The sequence below is a fragment of the Alligator sinensis genome, unplaced genomic scaffold, assembly GCF_000455745.1.
Source record: "Alligator sinensis unplaced genomic scaffold, ASM45574v1 scaffold534_1, whole genome shotgun sequence".
Lineage (NCBI taxonomy): Eukaryota > Metazoa > Chordata > Crocodylia > Alligatoridae > Alligator > Alligator sinensis.
Window position 1 is genome coordinate 1,218,369 of NW_005842050.1, and position 16,618 is coordinate 1,234,986.

The 16,618-nt window shown below is 41.5% G+C and overlaps 1 protein-coding gene across 1 annotated transcript in view; it reads right to left on the reverse strand.

Annotated features, from left to right (window-relative positions):
- Nucleotides 1-35: 35 nt before the first annotated feature.
- The window catches only part of SDCCAG8 (serologically defined colon cancer antigen 8), a 141,185-nt gene continuing 124,602 nt past the window's right edge, over nucleotides 36-16,618 (reverse strand). The window contains exons 19-20 of the mRNA XM_006022873.3: nucleotides 9,819-10,014; nucleotides 36-397 (exon numbers count right to left, since the gene is read on the reverse strand). Of these exons, the coding sequence (XP_006022935.1) occupies nucleotides 9,846-10,014 (169 nt within the window). The 3' untranslated portion in view covers nucleotides 36-397; nucleotides 9,819-9,845. The remainder of the gene's footprint in view (nucleotides 398-9,818; nucleotides 10,015-16,618) is intronic.

A 16,618-nucleotide genomic window follows, 5' to 3' on the forward strand; every position in this document is an offset into this window, starting at 1 on the left:
AAATGACACAGCAAGAGAAAAATCAAATTAAAGTTTATTGGCATTTACAAATGTAATAGAACATAAATGCTGGAATAAATTACAAAAATACATCTGAAATATTTTCTAAAAATTTGTACAAGCTTAGAGTTAAGCCCGTGCTGTGCAGCAGCTGTTTTAACTTGATGGTGAGTCTAAACACTTCACAGGATGCACAATGGAAAACTCTTGTGCTGAAGTCTTATTTGAAATTTTGGTAAGATGCTCACATTTAAAAAGGTTTCTTGATTTAAGTGCAACACATCCAATAGTTGGTGTAAACCAACTGACATTAACCAGCAAGAGGTTACTTCTATTAGACATGTTGCTTTGGGGTCAGCGTCAAACAAGTCAGCATTCAGACTGGCAAACTGGGTTGCTGTAAGGTAAAAGAAAGAGAGAGGATTATAAATAGCTTGTGTTCTGTGGGGTTACTTGCATTTCTAATTTGTTTGTGTCACTCCTTCCTGTGGGTAAGTGCTCAGAAAAGAAGTCCCACAATGGTTAAGAATATGGTATGCTGTGTAAACAAATGCTGTTTCAAAACACGACAATTCCTGTAGACCTGCTGTCCTTGGCTCTTTCTAAGATCAAAAATTGTCCAGGTACAAGAACAGAGTCATTTGATTCCTGAAAAACAAGATCTCCCTGAGCTCTAGACATGGTTCATGTTTAGCAGTAAATAACAGAGCTCTTGTTTTGGGGCACGTCTAAGGTCCTGCCCCTTATCCTTTCCAGGAAAGAAGAGGCAGGTTTGTGCCAGAGCGTGTTTACTGCGAATTGTTCAGACTGTACATGGGGTGGGCAGCTGTAGCAAAACAGGAAACTCTGTGTGCTGTTAAGAAACCTTTTGTGGGAAGAGTAATTTGCAACTCTGAAATGCTTACATAGCCACCGTGTGTCTGTTCACACTTCTGAAGTAGCCATTCAATGTTTCACTAAAGGTTTTTGAGCTGGGACAGCTGTGTAGAATTAGGCAGAAGGCAGAGTAGACCTTACAAACTAAATCAGAGATGTATAAGCTGGACAGAGAGAGGCAGTTCACCTCACTACTTCAGAGATGTATAAGCTTTAGTTTGTGTATAAGATACAACTCTACCCTGCCTTCTGTCTGACTTTAGACTAACACGGTGAACTGCCTCTGTCTTTAGCAGTCTGAATTAGTAAAGCATTACACACTTAAAACTTGTTTAGAAAAATAAATTACCTTTTTCTTGATTGATTTCAACCCTTTCTAGTATGGTTGTTCCTACAGCTATTTTGACATGAAAAGGCAAAAAAAAATGATTTTTATTCAAGCTTAAAAGTTAACTAGAACTCAAGAGCTGCTCCTAGAATTCATTGTTTAAATCTGAAGCACATCAAATGAAGCAAGAGAAATGCTGGTCTTTAAGAAGAGGTGGTCTATTTAAGCAAGCTGATAACTGGTGCTTCCTTTTGGTAAGTATGTGCAGTGAGAGCACTCAATGATCAGGGTAGGCAGTGGGAGGCAAAAGTAAAGGCAGGAGTTGGATTCCTCTTAGAGCAGTTCCAGGAACCAACCCAAAGAACGATGGGCTGAGTCCACAAAAGGACTTCAGTGCTTAGTGTCCAACAATTAGGCACCACTGAGATCCTCAGCTCCCTGGATAATTAATCCTGCACGCACCTATAATCACTAGGTGCCCATGTTTCTACTAGTAAAGGCCCCTTGGTGCTCAATTTCTGTTAGTGGGCAGAACTGCCTACACCTGCCCAAGTCCTGATGCTGATGAGCATTTAGTGCATGCCTTAGCCCAGTGGACTCAAACACTAAGCCTTCCTCTACCAGCAGGACCTAAAGAACTGGGCCTTGCACAAAATACAGCTTGGGACATGATGCTCCTTTTCTAAACTATAGACTAGAGTAGTTAGATGTAGGAAACCTGGGTGCCTAAAGATGTAGGATTGGAGCCCGCCTTTCTTACTTCCCACAGATACCTAAACCTGGCTACAAGGTATTTTGGGCTGGAGGAGACTCTCTTAGTCTGTTCCACTTCATCTACGTACATAATTAGATGCTAATTATGCAGGAAAATGCCTCTAGAAAAAGGTGGTGGCCAGAAAGAGAAGACCTAGGTACCAGTTTCCATTCCAACAAGTTCGTAAGTACTTATGCAAAGTGGAATAGCTTCAATGCGAAGGTTAAAGTCCCACCCCAAAATGCCTTCTACCCTAGCTGTTGGGGACTCATGGGGCTGTGTGGATTCAAGTCCTTTCAAGAAGTAATTTGAGCCTGTATCTTTGGCATTCCAGGTGAGTGCTGTAATCACTAGGCCACTGTTTCCTGGGGGGATGACCACCATTTTCTCCTTTCTGTATTTGGTGAAAAAAGGCCCGATCAGATTTAGATGTTCAACTCACAGAACAGGATCGACTCCCATGAGGAGGAGGTACATCCCTGCAGCCCAGGTTTAGATGTCAAACCATGATGGGGCAGGGCTGTTTCTCAGCATTTTCTGCTGGCTAGTTTATCTAGCTCTCTGTTCATGTGCTCACATGTGTCTATTGTATTCTTGGGTGTCCAGTGCTGACCAGAAATTAGACACCCAGAGAGCTTGGATGTCTAACTTGTAGCCATGGATTCCACTAGGTGGCAGGGCAACTCAAAGCTAAGTCCTGCGGAGACTGTCTCGCACAGTTCCAACTAAATTATTTTCTAATATAGTTTGTGTAGATCTGGTAAGTGTTAAGAATAATTCCCCTAATCTCTTTGCAATCACCTTCCTTCACCTGCTAAAACAATCGTAAAGAACCAAAAGGGTTATAGAGGGCCAGTGCACCCACCATTCGTTTGGTTGATCTTTTCAATTATGGATTTCTGATAGGGTTGCTTTGTAAAGCGTGCAGCTTGTATGTGGCTAAATTGATTTTTTTAACCAGATCTGCGTGGTTAAGACAGACTTGGGTCAAGGTATTTTTCTGTTGGAAAAGTAGTAGGGGGGAAGCTCAAGTGTTCAGTACAATAAACAACAAATGAGATGAGTGAGGGAAAAATTAGGCTCATTAGGGTGGAAATCTGCCCACCGGGTCCATTAGACTGCCTCATAGACACCCCACCCCAAAGTCACTGGAAGCCCCACTGCCTGTGCATTCAAACTAGATAGTAAAGAAACACTAGTAAATGGACACTGGCAGGGAATGGATTAAACGGTGTTTCTCCAGCTCCAGATTAATTAGCCTCACCAATTCTGTAGCAGATGGGTTTTCACTGGAGGTCTCTCCTATGGCAACTCAGTCTGACCCACTTGAAAGAAAACAGCCAGAGAAGTGGTGGCTGTAGGTCTTTTGTTAACAAACCACCTTTCTCTAAGATATCATAAAAAAGACTAATTTGCTTTTAAGAAAACAGTACATGTGTACTAGTTCCTGGAGGCTTGCTGCAGATTCTTGACCAAGCGAGTGAACAACCGCAAAATCCCAGCTATGGAAAGATCCCCATCCTTGAAGTTATATTCTCCACAGCTAATAGGGATGCTGAAGTAGTACCTGAGGAATGAAAGGAGGTCAAGAGAAGGAGGAGAGAGTAACTAAGCTCTAGTTAGAAAGAGGGTGATTGGCCGGTAGACTATTTTCATAACATAAAATAGGACAAGTGTACCGAAGGAAAAGCTACGGTTTGGAGTGCAAGACACAGCACTGGGAGGGGGAAGCCTCCTCCTAGGGATTCGCGAGAGCTCTCATTAGGAGGCCTTATGGGGAGAAGGGCAGGACAGAGCATCTGACAGGCCTAGCTGGAGATAATCCCCCAGGTACATATGCTATCAGCTAGTCTGCTCTTCGTTTCACTGGCTCAGCTGGCCAGCAGTTCCTTCAGGCAGCCAGTCTGCAGGGGGATTACATAAACTGGGACAAAACACTTGTTTTTGTAAAACTGACAGGCACTGAGCTAGATCTGGAAAGCAGGGAGAATCCCAGCTTTGAGGGACATGAGCAAACTACAGCAGACTATATATTCTTATTCAGGAAATGGTTAGCTCCAAGTCCAGTTATGCGCTCTAAACAGAATCCCAATGATATCTGGGAGAGAACAAAACTAGTATTATTGCTGGTTCTCCTGATTTTGGAGCAATGAGAGTTTAGATCATAAGCCAGATATGCAACACTAAGATGCTAACTTTTATAATTAGGCACCTGCTTGAATGGCCTTGAAAAGTACTTAGAGCTCCTTGAAATCAGGCCACTTACGCAGGTGCCTAAATATGGACTTTAGACCTTAATTTATAGATTTTACTTTTGAATCAAGTTTGGATACATCTGAGCCCAGGGAAATGGCTTGATGAAGGGGTGTTTGCATGGCCTGGGGTTACGCAGCAGATCAAACCAGATTATCACAGCAGTCCCTTCTGCCTTAAAACACACGAAGTGATGAAATTCTTAGCCTGAGCCAAGGCTGGGAATGGATCTTTCAATTGACTGACAAGATTTTTTTCCCCCTTTTTCAAACTCACTTCTGGGAGAGAGACATTTTTATAAGTGGAGCAAATGTAAAAGCTACAGGTCTGAGAGAGAGTGGAAGGACTGTTACTAAAGAAACAAAATCCGTGTGCGTGCTGGGGGAGCACTTGGCAGGGGCAGGTCTTTGTTCTTTCAGGTTTTCTTCAAATCACTAGAACTCACAAGAATTCCCCTTGTAAATGTACATGCGTGTATTTCTGTATGGTGTGAATGTTTCCACGGAAAACAGATTTTCACAACACCCTAGGAAAAGGCAGAATCCCTATCACTAGGGACTCATACCTCTAGCTGCCTTTGTTTGAAAAGGTTACAGATAATAACAGATTAATAAAGGAAGCAGTACTGTTTGAGGTTAAAACGTATATGGAATTTGCCTTTAAAATACAATTGCAAGTGTTACATATAACACAGATGTAATCTTTGTGTAATAAACAATTTGTTTTTTAAGATAGTCCAGCTGGATTCAGTGTAGCTAATTAATTTAAAATCTTGGATTGAGTTTCAATTGGAAAAATACTGTAGACCTGGGAATAAGAACAGGTATAGACTATGCAACAAATATTGATTGCCCTTGAATCCCAGATTTAAATAATTTACATGTAGCCAAGTTACAAGTAACTCTGAGCTCACTGAACACTTCATTTTGGATACTTTCCTTCTATTCATCCTAATATTATATGCAGCCATTGCTTTAATTTTAACTAAACTGGAGAAGTTTATGATACAGGATCACATCACATACAAGTTATGATTGTAATGACCAAACAGTACTCTCATTCTAGACAGTACGTCAAGTGTCCCAGAAATTGCTAGAAAAAAAATGTATTCACGTTCAAATCTTAATTCAGAGTCTAAAGATTGGCCCATGTTTCTAGAGTTGTGAGAATAATGGATTATTCAGTTCAGTTGTTGATATACTGAGAGACTGAACTGAAAAATTAAAAGAATTTTGTTCGAGTCAACCTGAAATGAGAGCCTGTGGGTTTTTTCCCCCCACCAACGCAAAAAAAAAATCCATTTAAGATAAACTTGAACTAAAACAAAATGGTTTATTTCTAGGTGTTCAATTCTTTTTTAACTTTTAAAATTCAGGTCAATTAAAAAATTTAAACATTTGAAAAAAATGAGAAATGCATTTTCAGCTAAAACCACCTTTACTTTTGACTGGAAAAATGCATCCAGTTTTACTCATTTCTCCTTTATCAGATTATTATTTAACTCAAATCCGTCAATGTTCTCTATGAGCATCATGGTCCATTTTTCCCTTGGGAGACTTCAGTTGTACATGTTTAACTATAGCATCAGCACTGAAATACACAAATACAAATTACTGTTTTTTTTTTAAATACCAGAATCTGATTGGACATTTCATATCTATCTGGACATAAAATCTCCAACTTGTGATGAATTATTCCTTGCTTAAAAATTCTTCCTGGCTTAAAAACTGAATTTGACTGATGCACCAGATAATTCTGCTCCCCTGTTCCAGTTCACCTGAATCAAATACTATTTCAAATTACTTCCTACATGGCAGCTGGATTCTTGCTTTGTTATAATACATTAAACATCAAAGCAGCCTGCACTTCCTTGAGAGCATTCTTGAGTAAATAAAGAATCCTCTAAAGCACACAATCCGTGTGTACATATATGTGAATGTATTCTTACAACTGCAAAGAGACTTTGGGTTGTAACAATATTCAAGTACAGTTAGCAGTACAGTGTCTTGGCCATAACAACGATTTTTTCTATTGCATGGCATTGTGCTACTACTGTCTGTATACCACTGGAAATGTCTGCCATGTAGATTGGCAAAGGCCCCAGCGGACTTCATGGAGTCTCTGACTTTTCGGGTTACAGAAAGCTCTCCTGGTAGGGTAATGCTACATTTTCTTAACAACAGCATTCTGAAAATTTTAAAATAGCGGCTGCTATTACATTTGCCAACAATGACCTTGTCATGGTAAAATGAGGTAGTACGGTAACTTTTATCCTCAGTAGAGGGAAAAAATGGTAAGTAAGATACTCTGTTGCATTGTGGGATCAGTGCCATTTCAATGTTGTAATTTTAGGAATAACTAACGTATTTCATTCTCCTAGGATAAAGCATCCTGGCATTTGCTGCTAACCTACCTTGTTGGAAAAAACAGCATGATTTAAACATCTGTTAGTATTAAACCACTGTTCTCTCTTTCACTCTTTAGTTTGCTACTAACCAAAATGCAGCATACCAGAAAATAGCAAGAACCTGCAGGGACAAAATCAGGAAGGCAAAGATAAAGAACAAGCTGTATCTGGTGAGGGAGATTAAAGACAACAAGAAGAGGTTCTATAAATATATTAGGCAGAAAAGAAAGACCAGGGAAGCTGTGGGCCCACCGCTAAATAGTCAGGTCAAACTTTTAACAAAAGACGCACAAAAGGCAGAGATACTCAAACAGCAACATTGCCTCAGTCTTCACAAAAAAATTAGGCTGCAACCAGATGACTAATAAAGATTATCTGGATAAGAAAGGGAACAAGCAAAGGGATGAGATAATGAAAGAGACAGTCTGAGAGCTTTTGAAAAACCTGATTAACTTCATTCTAGGATCCTGAAGGAACTAGTAGAGGAGATTGTGGAGCCCATGGCAGTAATATTAATCAAGTTGTGGAAGATGGGCAAGGTATTCGAGAACTGGAAAAGGGCCAACACATTACCCTCTTTAAAAAAGCAGAAGGGAGGACCCAGAGAACTTTGGATGGCTTAGTCTGACCCCAGTGCTTGTGAAGCTAATGGAGCATATCCTAAGGAAGTCCATTTGCAAGCGTCTGGATGAGGAAAGGCTGATCACAAGCAGCCAAGCATGGATTTACTCAGAACAAATTGTGTCAAACAAACTTAACTTCTTTCTTTGACAAAGTTACTATTTTGGTGAATGAGGCCAATGTGTATATAGTGAATATAGTGTATCTGGATTTCAACAAGGCTTTTGACAAGGTCTCACATGACCTTCTCATTAATAAATTGGAGAAATATGGGTTAGACAAAAGTACTGTAAGATGGATAGACAACTGGCTTGAAAGAGGCAAGCAAAGGGTAATTATTAATGGATTAATGTGAGAATGGCAGGAGGTTTCAAGTGGAGTCCCACAGGAGTCGGACTAGATGACCTCCAGAGGTCCCTTCCGACCCTCATTTTCTATGATTTTCTGTGAGTCTGCCCTGTGCCCAGTGCTGTTTAAGGCACTAGTGATATGGATGCTGGAACAAAGCATCTTGAGCAAATTGGCAGATGACATGGAACTGGGAAGGACAGTGAACACACTGGAGGATGAGAAAGCAACTCGGAAAGATCCTGACAGATTGGACAGCTAGGCTGGAGTTACCAAGGTGAAATTCAATGCTGGGAAATTCAGGGTACTATGTTTTGGAAAGAATAATAAAAAATACAAATACTAAGTGGGTGACACCTGCTGGATGGCAGCACTACAGAGAAAGATCTAGGAGTCCTGATGGACCACAAACTCAGCACGAATCCCAAGTGCAATGCAGATGCACAAAAAAGCAAATGCAGTTTTAGGGTGAATCAACAGAAGGGCCCGAATCTGGTCAACAAAAATGATAAAAGAGCTTGGAAGGCAAATCTTACAAGAAGTTGAAGGAAACAGACATGTTCAGCTTGCAGAAAAGGAACTGAAGAAATGATAGCAGTCTTGAAATACCTGAAGGGCTGCCATAAAGAAGAAAGAAAACTCCTTTTCTCTCTTGCTGCAGAGTAGAACACAGATCAGTGACATGAAGTTGCAGCAAAATAGGTTTAGAGTAGACATGAGGAAAAATGTCTTCAGTGTTAGAGCAATGAGGCAGTGGAATAGACTGGCTAGGGAAGTTGTGGAATTGCCATTGTTGGAGGTGTTCAAGAAGAGGTTGGACAAGCACTGGTCAGGGATGATCTAGAAGTAGCTATGCCTATGCTTTACTATGGGTATTTCCCATGGTCCTAGGCTTTGCTGGTTACTACATGAGGCCAGGAAATTTTTTTTCCCCTCCTGTTGCTATACTTGAGGGTTTGTTTCTTTTGCTTTCCTCAGAAGCACTGAGTGTTGGCCAAGGCTGGGGATTTTGACTGGGGTGTGCCAGTGCTCCTCCTGAGATTTAAAGCTGGAAGTTGCTGGCTAGAGGGCCTTGCCCCTCTGCTTAGGGTCAGACCAATTGCCATAACTGGGGTCAGGAAGAAGTTTTACGTAATGATCAGACTGGTACAGACTGGGGGGGGTTTTGCCTGCCTCTGTAGCAGGGGGCATGGGCCTCTTCCTGGGATCTCTTGAGCATACTTTTAGTGACCTTTACAGCAGCAGGATGTTGGCCACCATGGATCTTCTGCTTTATCTGCGGCCAATTAGGTGTCATGTCTAACGTTGTGTCAGGGTTGATTCCGTAGTTTTGCTAAGAGGTTAAACAATGGATTTGTATGGGATGATTTGGATAGGGATGATCCTGCCTCAGGCCAGGGGTTAGATTAAATGACCTCTCAAGGTCCCTTCCAGCCCTAATTCTCTATGATTATTTGATTCTCCCAACTGAATTACCTTGGTCACCTTAGTATTAATGAAATTCTGCATTTTGTCGCTGAACTAGTAGCTTGCTGTGTTTATGAGCCAGATGGGTCAGTGGTTAATATCATTAAATCACTTTCACCACAGAAATAGAGATCTATTTTGGAATTTGACTAATACATTCGATTCTCTTTCTTTTTTCCAAAGTAGTGAATGATTACTGGATCAGTGTCCAACTTAAATGTTCAGATGCTGATTGTTGTAGTTTGTACTCTTTTACTATTATGCACTTCCCTGGTTGCATGGACATCCACTGACTTCAGAGTTCAATACTTCCTCTGTACAGTTAGCCTGTCAGTGCCGCCTCTTTTTTTGCAGGTTTTTCAGAGCAACAAGGGAGACCAAAATGTTTAAAAATGAGGTGGCAAAACCACAGAAAGTAGCAGGTGGACTCAATGGCAGGTCAGATCTCAGGTGGACTTAATGGCAGGTCAGCACAACTCTATATGTTCGTGCTTAAATGTGAATGCTGTTAAACAAGGAATATTGTACTGCCTACTGTTTTTTTGCAAGATGGACAAAGCAAAGATCTGCTTGGAATTGCTAACAATAATTATTTCTGCTGCTTTCATATACCTCATAACATTTTCTTAATTTAGTGGAGGTTTAATCAGGGCTTGGGTACAACTGCCAGTCGCCCTCAATCAAATGGAGCTATTTCTGTTCTCTGAAGCTAATGTCTCAGGAAGGAAAACCAGCTTGAAACAAGCCTGTGCTAATGACTTTACCTTTCTCGATGGCTGAGGAATATTTCCCTATGACTTTCTTTTCGCTTGTTCCTGGTATTGGCATGATCCCTGGGTGCGCAGGATCTGCACCTCTTCTGTAAGCATCTGCCTCTCTTTGAAGAGCTGATTCTGTTTATTGAGTAACTCCACTAGCTGCTGAGCAGTGGTCTGGCAATGCTTGTCAAGCTGGTATAACCTGGAAAAAAACACATGAAAGGATTATGATGGCTCTGAGACTAGAATTCACTGTGGGGGCTTTGATGTTAAGCAGTAAGAGTCCTGTTTACAGATGACGGCTTAGCCAGGTTGTCATGCTGGGGACGAGCTGTTATGTGTAGGATATTCAATACATTTTATCTCAGTCCCTTAAATAGGAGCATTCTTCTATGTTTGAACATTTAATTTAAAGATCTTATCATGAGGAGAAAACAAATTAGTTGTGTAATTAAGTGACACAAATTAAAGAATAGGGCCACTTCCTAGTATGTGCATATAAGCACTGTGTGTATGCAGTTCCTCTCCTACAGGAAAAGGTGCCGTTGGGAGGTGATTTTTCCCATAGCTTCTGCCTTATGTGCACAGCAAAAAATCAGCATTGCTGCACACACTACATCTGCTTAAAAAGCAAGCGTCTTACATCAGTGTCACTAGTGTTGAGAGCTATTAAAGTCCGCGCTTATGCATTTTACTTGTTCTTGTCAAATCTGACCTGGAACGACAGCTCTGTTGTCTTTATATGGCTTTCACAACCTGAAGTATGCCCCACTTCCCTTCATAGGAAGCAACTTTTATTTGGCTTTTTAAAATAAGACAAGTCTTAACTAAGTATGCCTGAAGAGATCCTTTAAAACCTGTCACTTAACTTCCAATACAGCCCATCAAGCCAAAAGGCTCATATCTGAGTTTAGAGAGCAGAAGGAAGGGGCTTGTGAATAAGACTGAATATACAAAGGCCTGGTCTGCACTAGAAACTCAAGTGTCATTTTCCCAGAAGTGAATGGCGCCTTTGCTTAAACACTTTTAAGATGACCCATGTCAAGGCAATGGGGTGCTGTATGATACTTAGCATGAATATAACAAGACATGTTCAATAAAATAAAGGATCAAAACTACAAAGCAGACGAACAAAGACAATTTCTATTGCTTGTACTGCAGCAACATGTAAACAGGGCTTCCCTGTACGATGCACCATACACGATGGGGATCAGTAAAGGACAAATTCCACGCAGGGCCATGGCAGGACAGGTGCCATCATCTACTGGCAGCAGATGTAATGGTGGAACAACTAAGTGGCAGGTGGTGTCTCAGCACAGACTTCAGTCAGGACAAAGAAAAGCATAGTCAGAGCCTATGCTATTGAGCGTGCTAAGTACGTATTTACCTGTCGAAAATAAGGCATGCTGAGCTTTCTGTCAGAAGTATTTTAATCCTCTTCACAATATAGACTACACCTAAAGAGCTCCTCAGACACTAGAAACTCACATCTATTATTGTAACATGGCTTTCAAGTTGTGCGCCATCACAAAGCAATTGGACTTTATCTATTGGCTACTATCTGTCATATCTGTTGACGTTTTCTCTTATGCTATGGGTGCCATTAACAAGTAAAGGATTTGTTAGCTGGCCTAATTACAGGGAAATAATGCGATGGTTCAGATGACGCTAGTTAAGAGTGGGTAAATACCGACTTTATAATAGGGACGGGGCTGTATAACAGGTTTCCATTAAGTCCCTCAACAATAATCGGCAGCTTGCCACTTCTGGCACTCTCTATCAAAACAAACCTTGGTCGCACACTGAAGGAGGAAAACCCATTTTTGTAAAGGAATAGATTTGCACATCCAGGACATAAAGGAACATTACATAAGGAAATGCTTATTTTTAAACTCATAGCATCTTTACAAGTTCATCTCATCAAATAAAGTAAAATAAAAGACAAATACCTCATCCTAACAAAGAGAGATGGGCCGGAAATAAAACCCCAAACCTGAACCTTCTGGGCACTGGGGGAACTGGGACCTGATTTGAACATCAGGCTGACCCACGTGTTTGACCAAACTGCGGAAATCATCACCACCAAATGTTGGTGAAGTTCAGCCTGGGATTTGTATTTTGTGGCCTAGGGTCTTTTAATATCTATTTCTTCAAAGCAAGTTGTCTTTTTCTTAAGGCCTTTACATGTACAGCACTATAGCTCCAATTTAGCAAGACATTTAACCTTCTGCTTATACATGTAACATCAGCAGGACTAGTCATCTGTTCAGTTAGGTATGTACTCAAGTGCCTTACTGGACAAGGACTACATACACAACAATAGAATTGAGGTTGAATTTCTTTTGGCTATGCCACTAAACTAGCTTTACTAGAAAGTGAAGACAGGATGGAAAGTTTCTGAGGTAATTCTGCCATGTGGAACCTATCATTTTTCTGCTGAGATGTAAAATATAGAAATCAACTCTCCACGTGGCCATCTTACAATACATATTCTTTCAGAAACTCTGCTATTCAGCTAATTGAACGAACAAACACTTCCTGGACTAAAAGTAAAGTTATATAAAACCAAGTTGAAAAGAAGAAAACCTGAGGGGACAAAACCATGTTTACCAATCTACTACATGGCCAAGTCTGATTATTGGGTTTTTTTCAAATCAGATTATTACAATTACGTGGTTAGCATGTATTCAAAGCGCATATTTAGCCATCTGTATTACCATGTGAGTACATACGTATGAAAGAGGTGATATTACAAGCTAAAGGAATACAGACTACAGATCAGAAAAAAGTTGGAAGCACAAACCCTCAGACTGCAAATCCTGACACCTGGTTCTAGACTACCACGGAGGCTATGACAGGTGTAACAATTTGAAGAGAGAGAGGAAGACTTGCTATTTGGGAGAGCTGAACCAATGTAACCGTTTTGTCTGTCTACTACACCTGTAGATGAATGCTGAAATGTAAAATGTGCCCTGCCCGCCCCTCACCCCCCTTGTTTTGGAAACGTGCGCACTGTTCTAGGAGCTGTAAATCATGTCCAACATGCAAAAGAAAGCAGTGTCTATTGGGAGGCTGTATGGAAGAGCATCGAACTGGAAGGTGAGTTTTATCCCCTGCTCTGCCACCGATTCAGCATGTGACCTCGGGAGTGTTGTGCGATTTACTTGAATTTCTCAGACAAAGAAAATACAGCGATTGCTCACTTCTCTTTAAAAAGCACTTAATGCTTTTCATCTGTACCAGTGCTAAAGGGTTACTGCTTTAAAGTAACATTTTCTGAGATGACAAAGGCGGGAACTCCAAAGAATCGCTTGTTAGTTCAACTGGTGTCTTAAAAGCCAGGGACCTTTTTGACTCCAGGTCCCTAATTTCTAATTGCATTAAGGGCCTGATACAACTCCTGGCAGCTGTAAGAGCTAATTTTCTTATGTTTTAAATATCTTTGGTCTCATATGCATGTTTCAAAGTAAATCACATTCCCCATGCTGGAGACCCACAGGTATACAGACAGACCCCCTTTCTTCATGCTCCTTACCTCTGCAGTCAGCATCACTGGCCACTAAAAACATACGTAAATACTTATAAAACCCCACCCAGAGTCTCTCAATGCAAAACAAGCTGCCTGTTCATCAGGGAAGTGAACTTCAGTGATGAAGAGGTCCCTGCAGAGAATGTCCTGCCAGCTGCCTCCTCTTTCTTGAATGAATAGGGCTCCAGCTCACACTTGGCCCAATTTTGGCAGTATTGCAAGGGAAGAGGCAAACAGGCAATTTAATATGCAAAACCAACTTCTTATTCTACTGGATGCTAGGCAAGCAGGCAGCATGAGGTCAAGCACATTAACTGGTTATGACCCTTGTTGTTTGTCCATACAAGATGGCACCTCCTGTTGTGGGCATACGAAAGATAATTCCATTAAGGAGATATGCTCTAGAAAATGAAGAAACCCATCTGCAGTTACAGAAAGATTACTTACACCAGGGGTAGGCAACTTGTGGCATAGGTGCCAGAACATGGCATGCAAAGGCATTTTGCTTGGCACGCACACCTTGGGCAGACAGCGAGGAAGGGACCAGAGTACACTGTCACAACAAGGATCAGGCCCCTTGCAGCCCCCCTGCTGTACACCCCTGGCATGCCAACATCTTCCAAGTCGAGGCTGCAGGTGTTTTTCGCACTCTGCACAAAAAGTATGTGCTGACCCCTGACATACCATTCCATTTCTAACACCATGTTACTTTGAGGCCATTTATAATAACATGTGACAAAAGAAAGAGTTCTCATCTACAAATAACACATTCAAAATTATTCTCTAATTTCTCCACTGAAATAAAAAAAAAAAATCTCATTTACATGCTGGTTAAGAGACACCAAACAGGTCAGTGTGGGACCACAGGCTGCTAATCGTTCCATAAAAAGAAAGATAAACTTTGACCATGAGGAACTGCAGCTTTGATTTTATTGCAGGGCAAGAACAAAAATTCTTACTTTGAATTTTAATAATCCCCTTGTAGAAGACTAATGATACTGGACTTCATAAAAGCAGCTTTTAACAAACCCAGGGAATTAGATCCCATGGAGGTAATTTCGATGCAGTCCAAGAATTTTGATTGCACCTTAAAGAGACCACATTGAGAGCACAAGAACAGGCTATTCCAATGCAAAGAAAGGATAGGAAGTGTGGGAAGAGGCTGTCCTAGCTACATGGTGAATTCTTCAGTGAATTGAAACTCTAAAGTATCATAGAAAAAGTAGAAACTTGGCCAGGTTACTAGGGATGAGTATAAGAGTGTCACGTAGACATGCATGCAGGAAGAAAATCAGAAAGACCAAGGCACAGCTTGAGATGCAGCTAGTAAGGGATGTAAAATGCAACAACAACAAAAACCCAAAACACATTTTTACAAATATGCCAGAAGAGGAAGACTAAGGTAATTTATGAATGGGGAGGGAAATGTAGTAATGCAGGATGCTGAAAAGGCTGAAGTATTCAGTTTTCAGAAATCAAGTCAACTATTAAATAATAAGCACAGCACAGATAGAGGAGGAAATAATCAGCCTAGAACAGGGGAAGAATAGGTTGCATTTTTTTTAATTAGCAGGGGTGGATGAGGCACATCCTAGAGTACTCAGAGAGTGAAATTACACACAGACCATATTAAGGGCACTTAAAATGAGTGTCCACATCTCATTTACTTGTGCTAAGTGCTTTCTGAATGTCTTAAAGTTATGCCACTTCAGGCGAGGGTTTACTCTGGGCTGCACTACCTAGCTTGTGTTAGGTGAACTTCAGCCAGCTCCTTTGAGATTGAAAAAAAATCAATCTGCAGTTCTCCAGCATTCCAGGATGCACCACTGACAACCTCCCCCCTTCCCTGCTCAGAGCTGGGGTATAGCCCAGGCATCCTGGGTCCTAGCCACCCCTTGCTGGCCAGCCCTCTAGTGGCAAGTCAGAACTGTATGCACAAGAAATGACATTAAACCTTAATGTGCAACTGCTCACAGCACATTCTAACTTTAACATCTCTTAACAGTCCACCAATTTAGTATGGTCTGAGTGTAATATGCAACTTCACCGAAAGAACTGGCTAAGGTAATTATAAAGCTGTTGGTTATTCTCTTTAAGAACTGATGGAGGTCAGGTGAGGTCCCAGATGCCTAGAGAGTGGCAAATATAGTTAGCATCTTTGAGAAAGAGGAGGAGGGTTCAAGGAATTGCAAATCAGTTAGTCTGATCTCAATACCTAGAAAGATTCTGGAACATGCCATCAAATAATATATTGGGAAGCTCCTGAAGAAGAACAAGGTGATCACTCAGGAATAGGAACATGGATTCATCAAGAGCAAGTGATGCTTGACCAAACTGATTTTCTTTTATAATAAGGTCATGGGCTTTGTGGATGGGAGAGAAGCAGTGGATATGATATACCTGGACTTCAGCAAGGCAGTTGACACCATCTCCCATGACACTGTTATTAGTAGGCTAAGAAAATACAGTCTAGATGAGACTACTCTATCATAGATACATAACTCATTGGATCATCATGCTCAAAGGGTAATTATCAATAGCTAGATGTCTAACTGGAAGGATGTCTTGAGTGAGGTTCCCCAGGGGTCTGTCCTGGATCAGGCATGGTTTAATATCTTTGTTAATGACTTGGAGCATGGGTGTCAAATTCATCAGGCTCTGTGGTCAGATGAGGGGTGCAGGATTGATCTGCAGGCCAGATTTAGAGGGCAGGGCTGGTTTGGTGCATGCAGTGTCCAGAGCAGGGCTGGCTTGGTACATTTCATAGATTTCATAGACATTAGGGCTGGAAGGGACCTTGGAAGATCATCGAGTCCAGCCCCCTGCCCAAAGGGCAGGAAGTCAGCCGGGTTCATAGGATCCCAGCAAGATAAGCATCCAGTTTGCTCCTGAAGGTGTTCAATGTAGGCGCTTGAACCACCTCCGGTGGCAGGCTGTTCCAGACCTTGGGGGCTCGGACAGTAAAGAAATTCTTCCTTATGTCCAGCCTGAAACGGTCTTGTAGTAGTTTATGACCATTCGACCTAGTCGTCATCCCTTGGGGCGCTCTGGTGAACAAACGTTCCCCCAGATACTGATGGTCACCCCTGATAAACTTGTAGGTGGCCATCAGATCACCCCTGAGCCTGCGCTTTTCCAGGCTAAAGAGCCCCATGGCTCTCAGCCTGTCATCGTAGGGTCTGCTTCCCTGACCTCTGATCATGCGCGTGGCTCTTCTCTGGACTCTCTCAAGCTTCTCCACATCCTTTTTGAATTGTGGAGCCCAAAACTGGAAGCA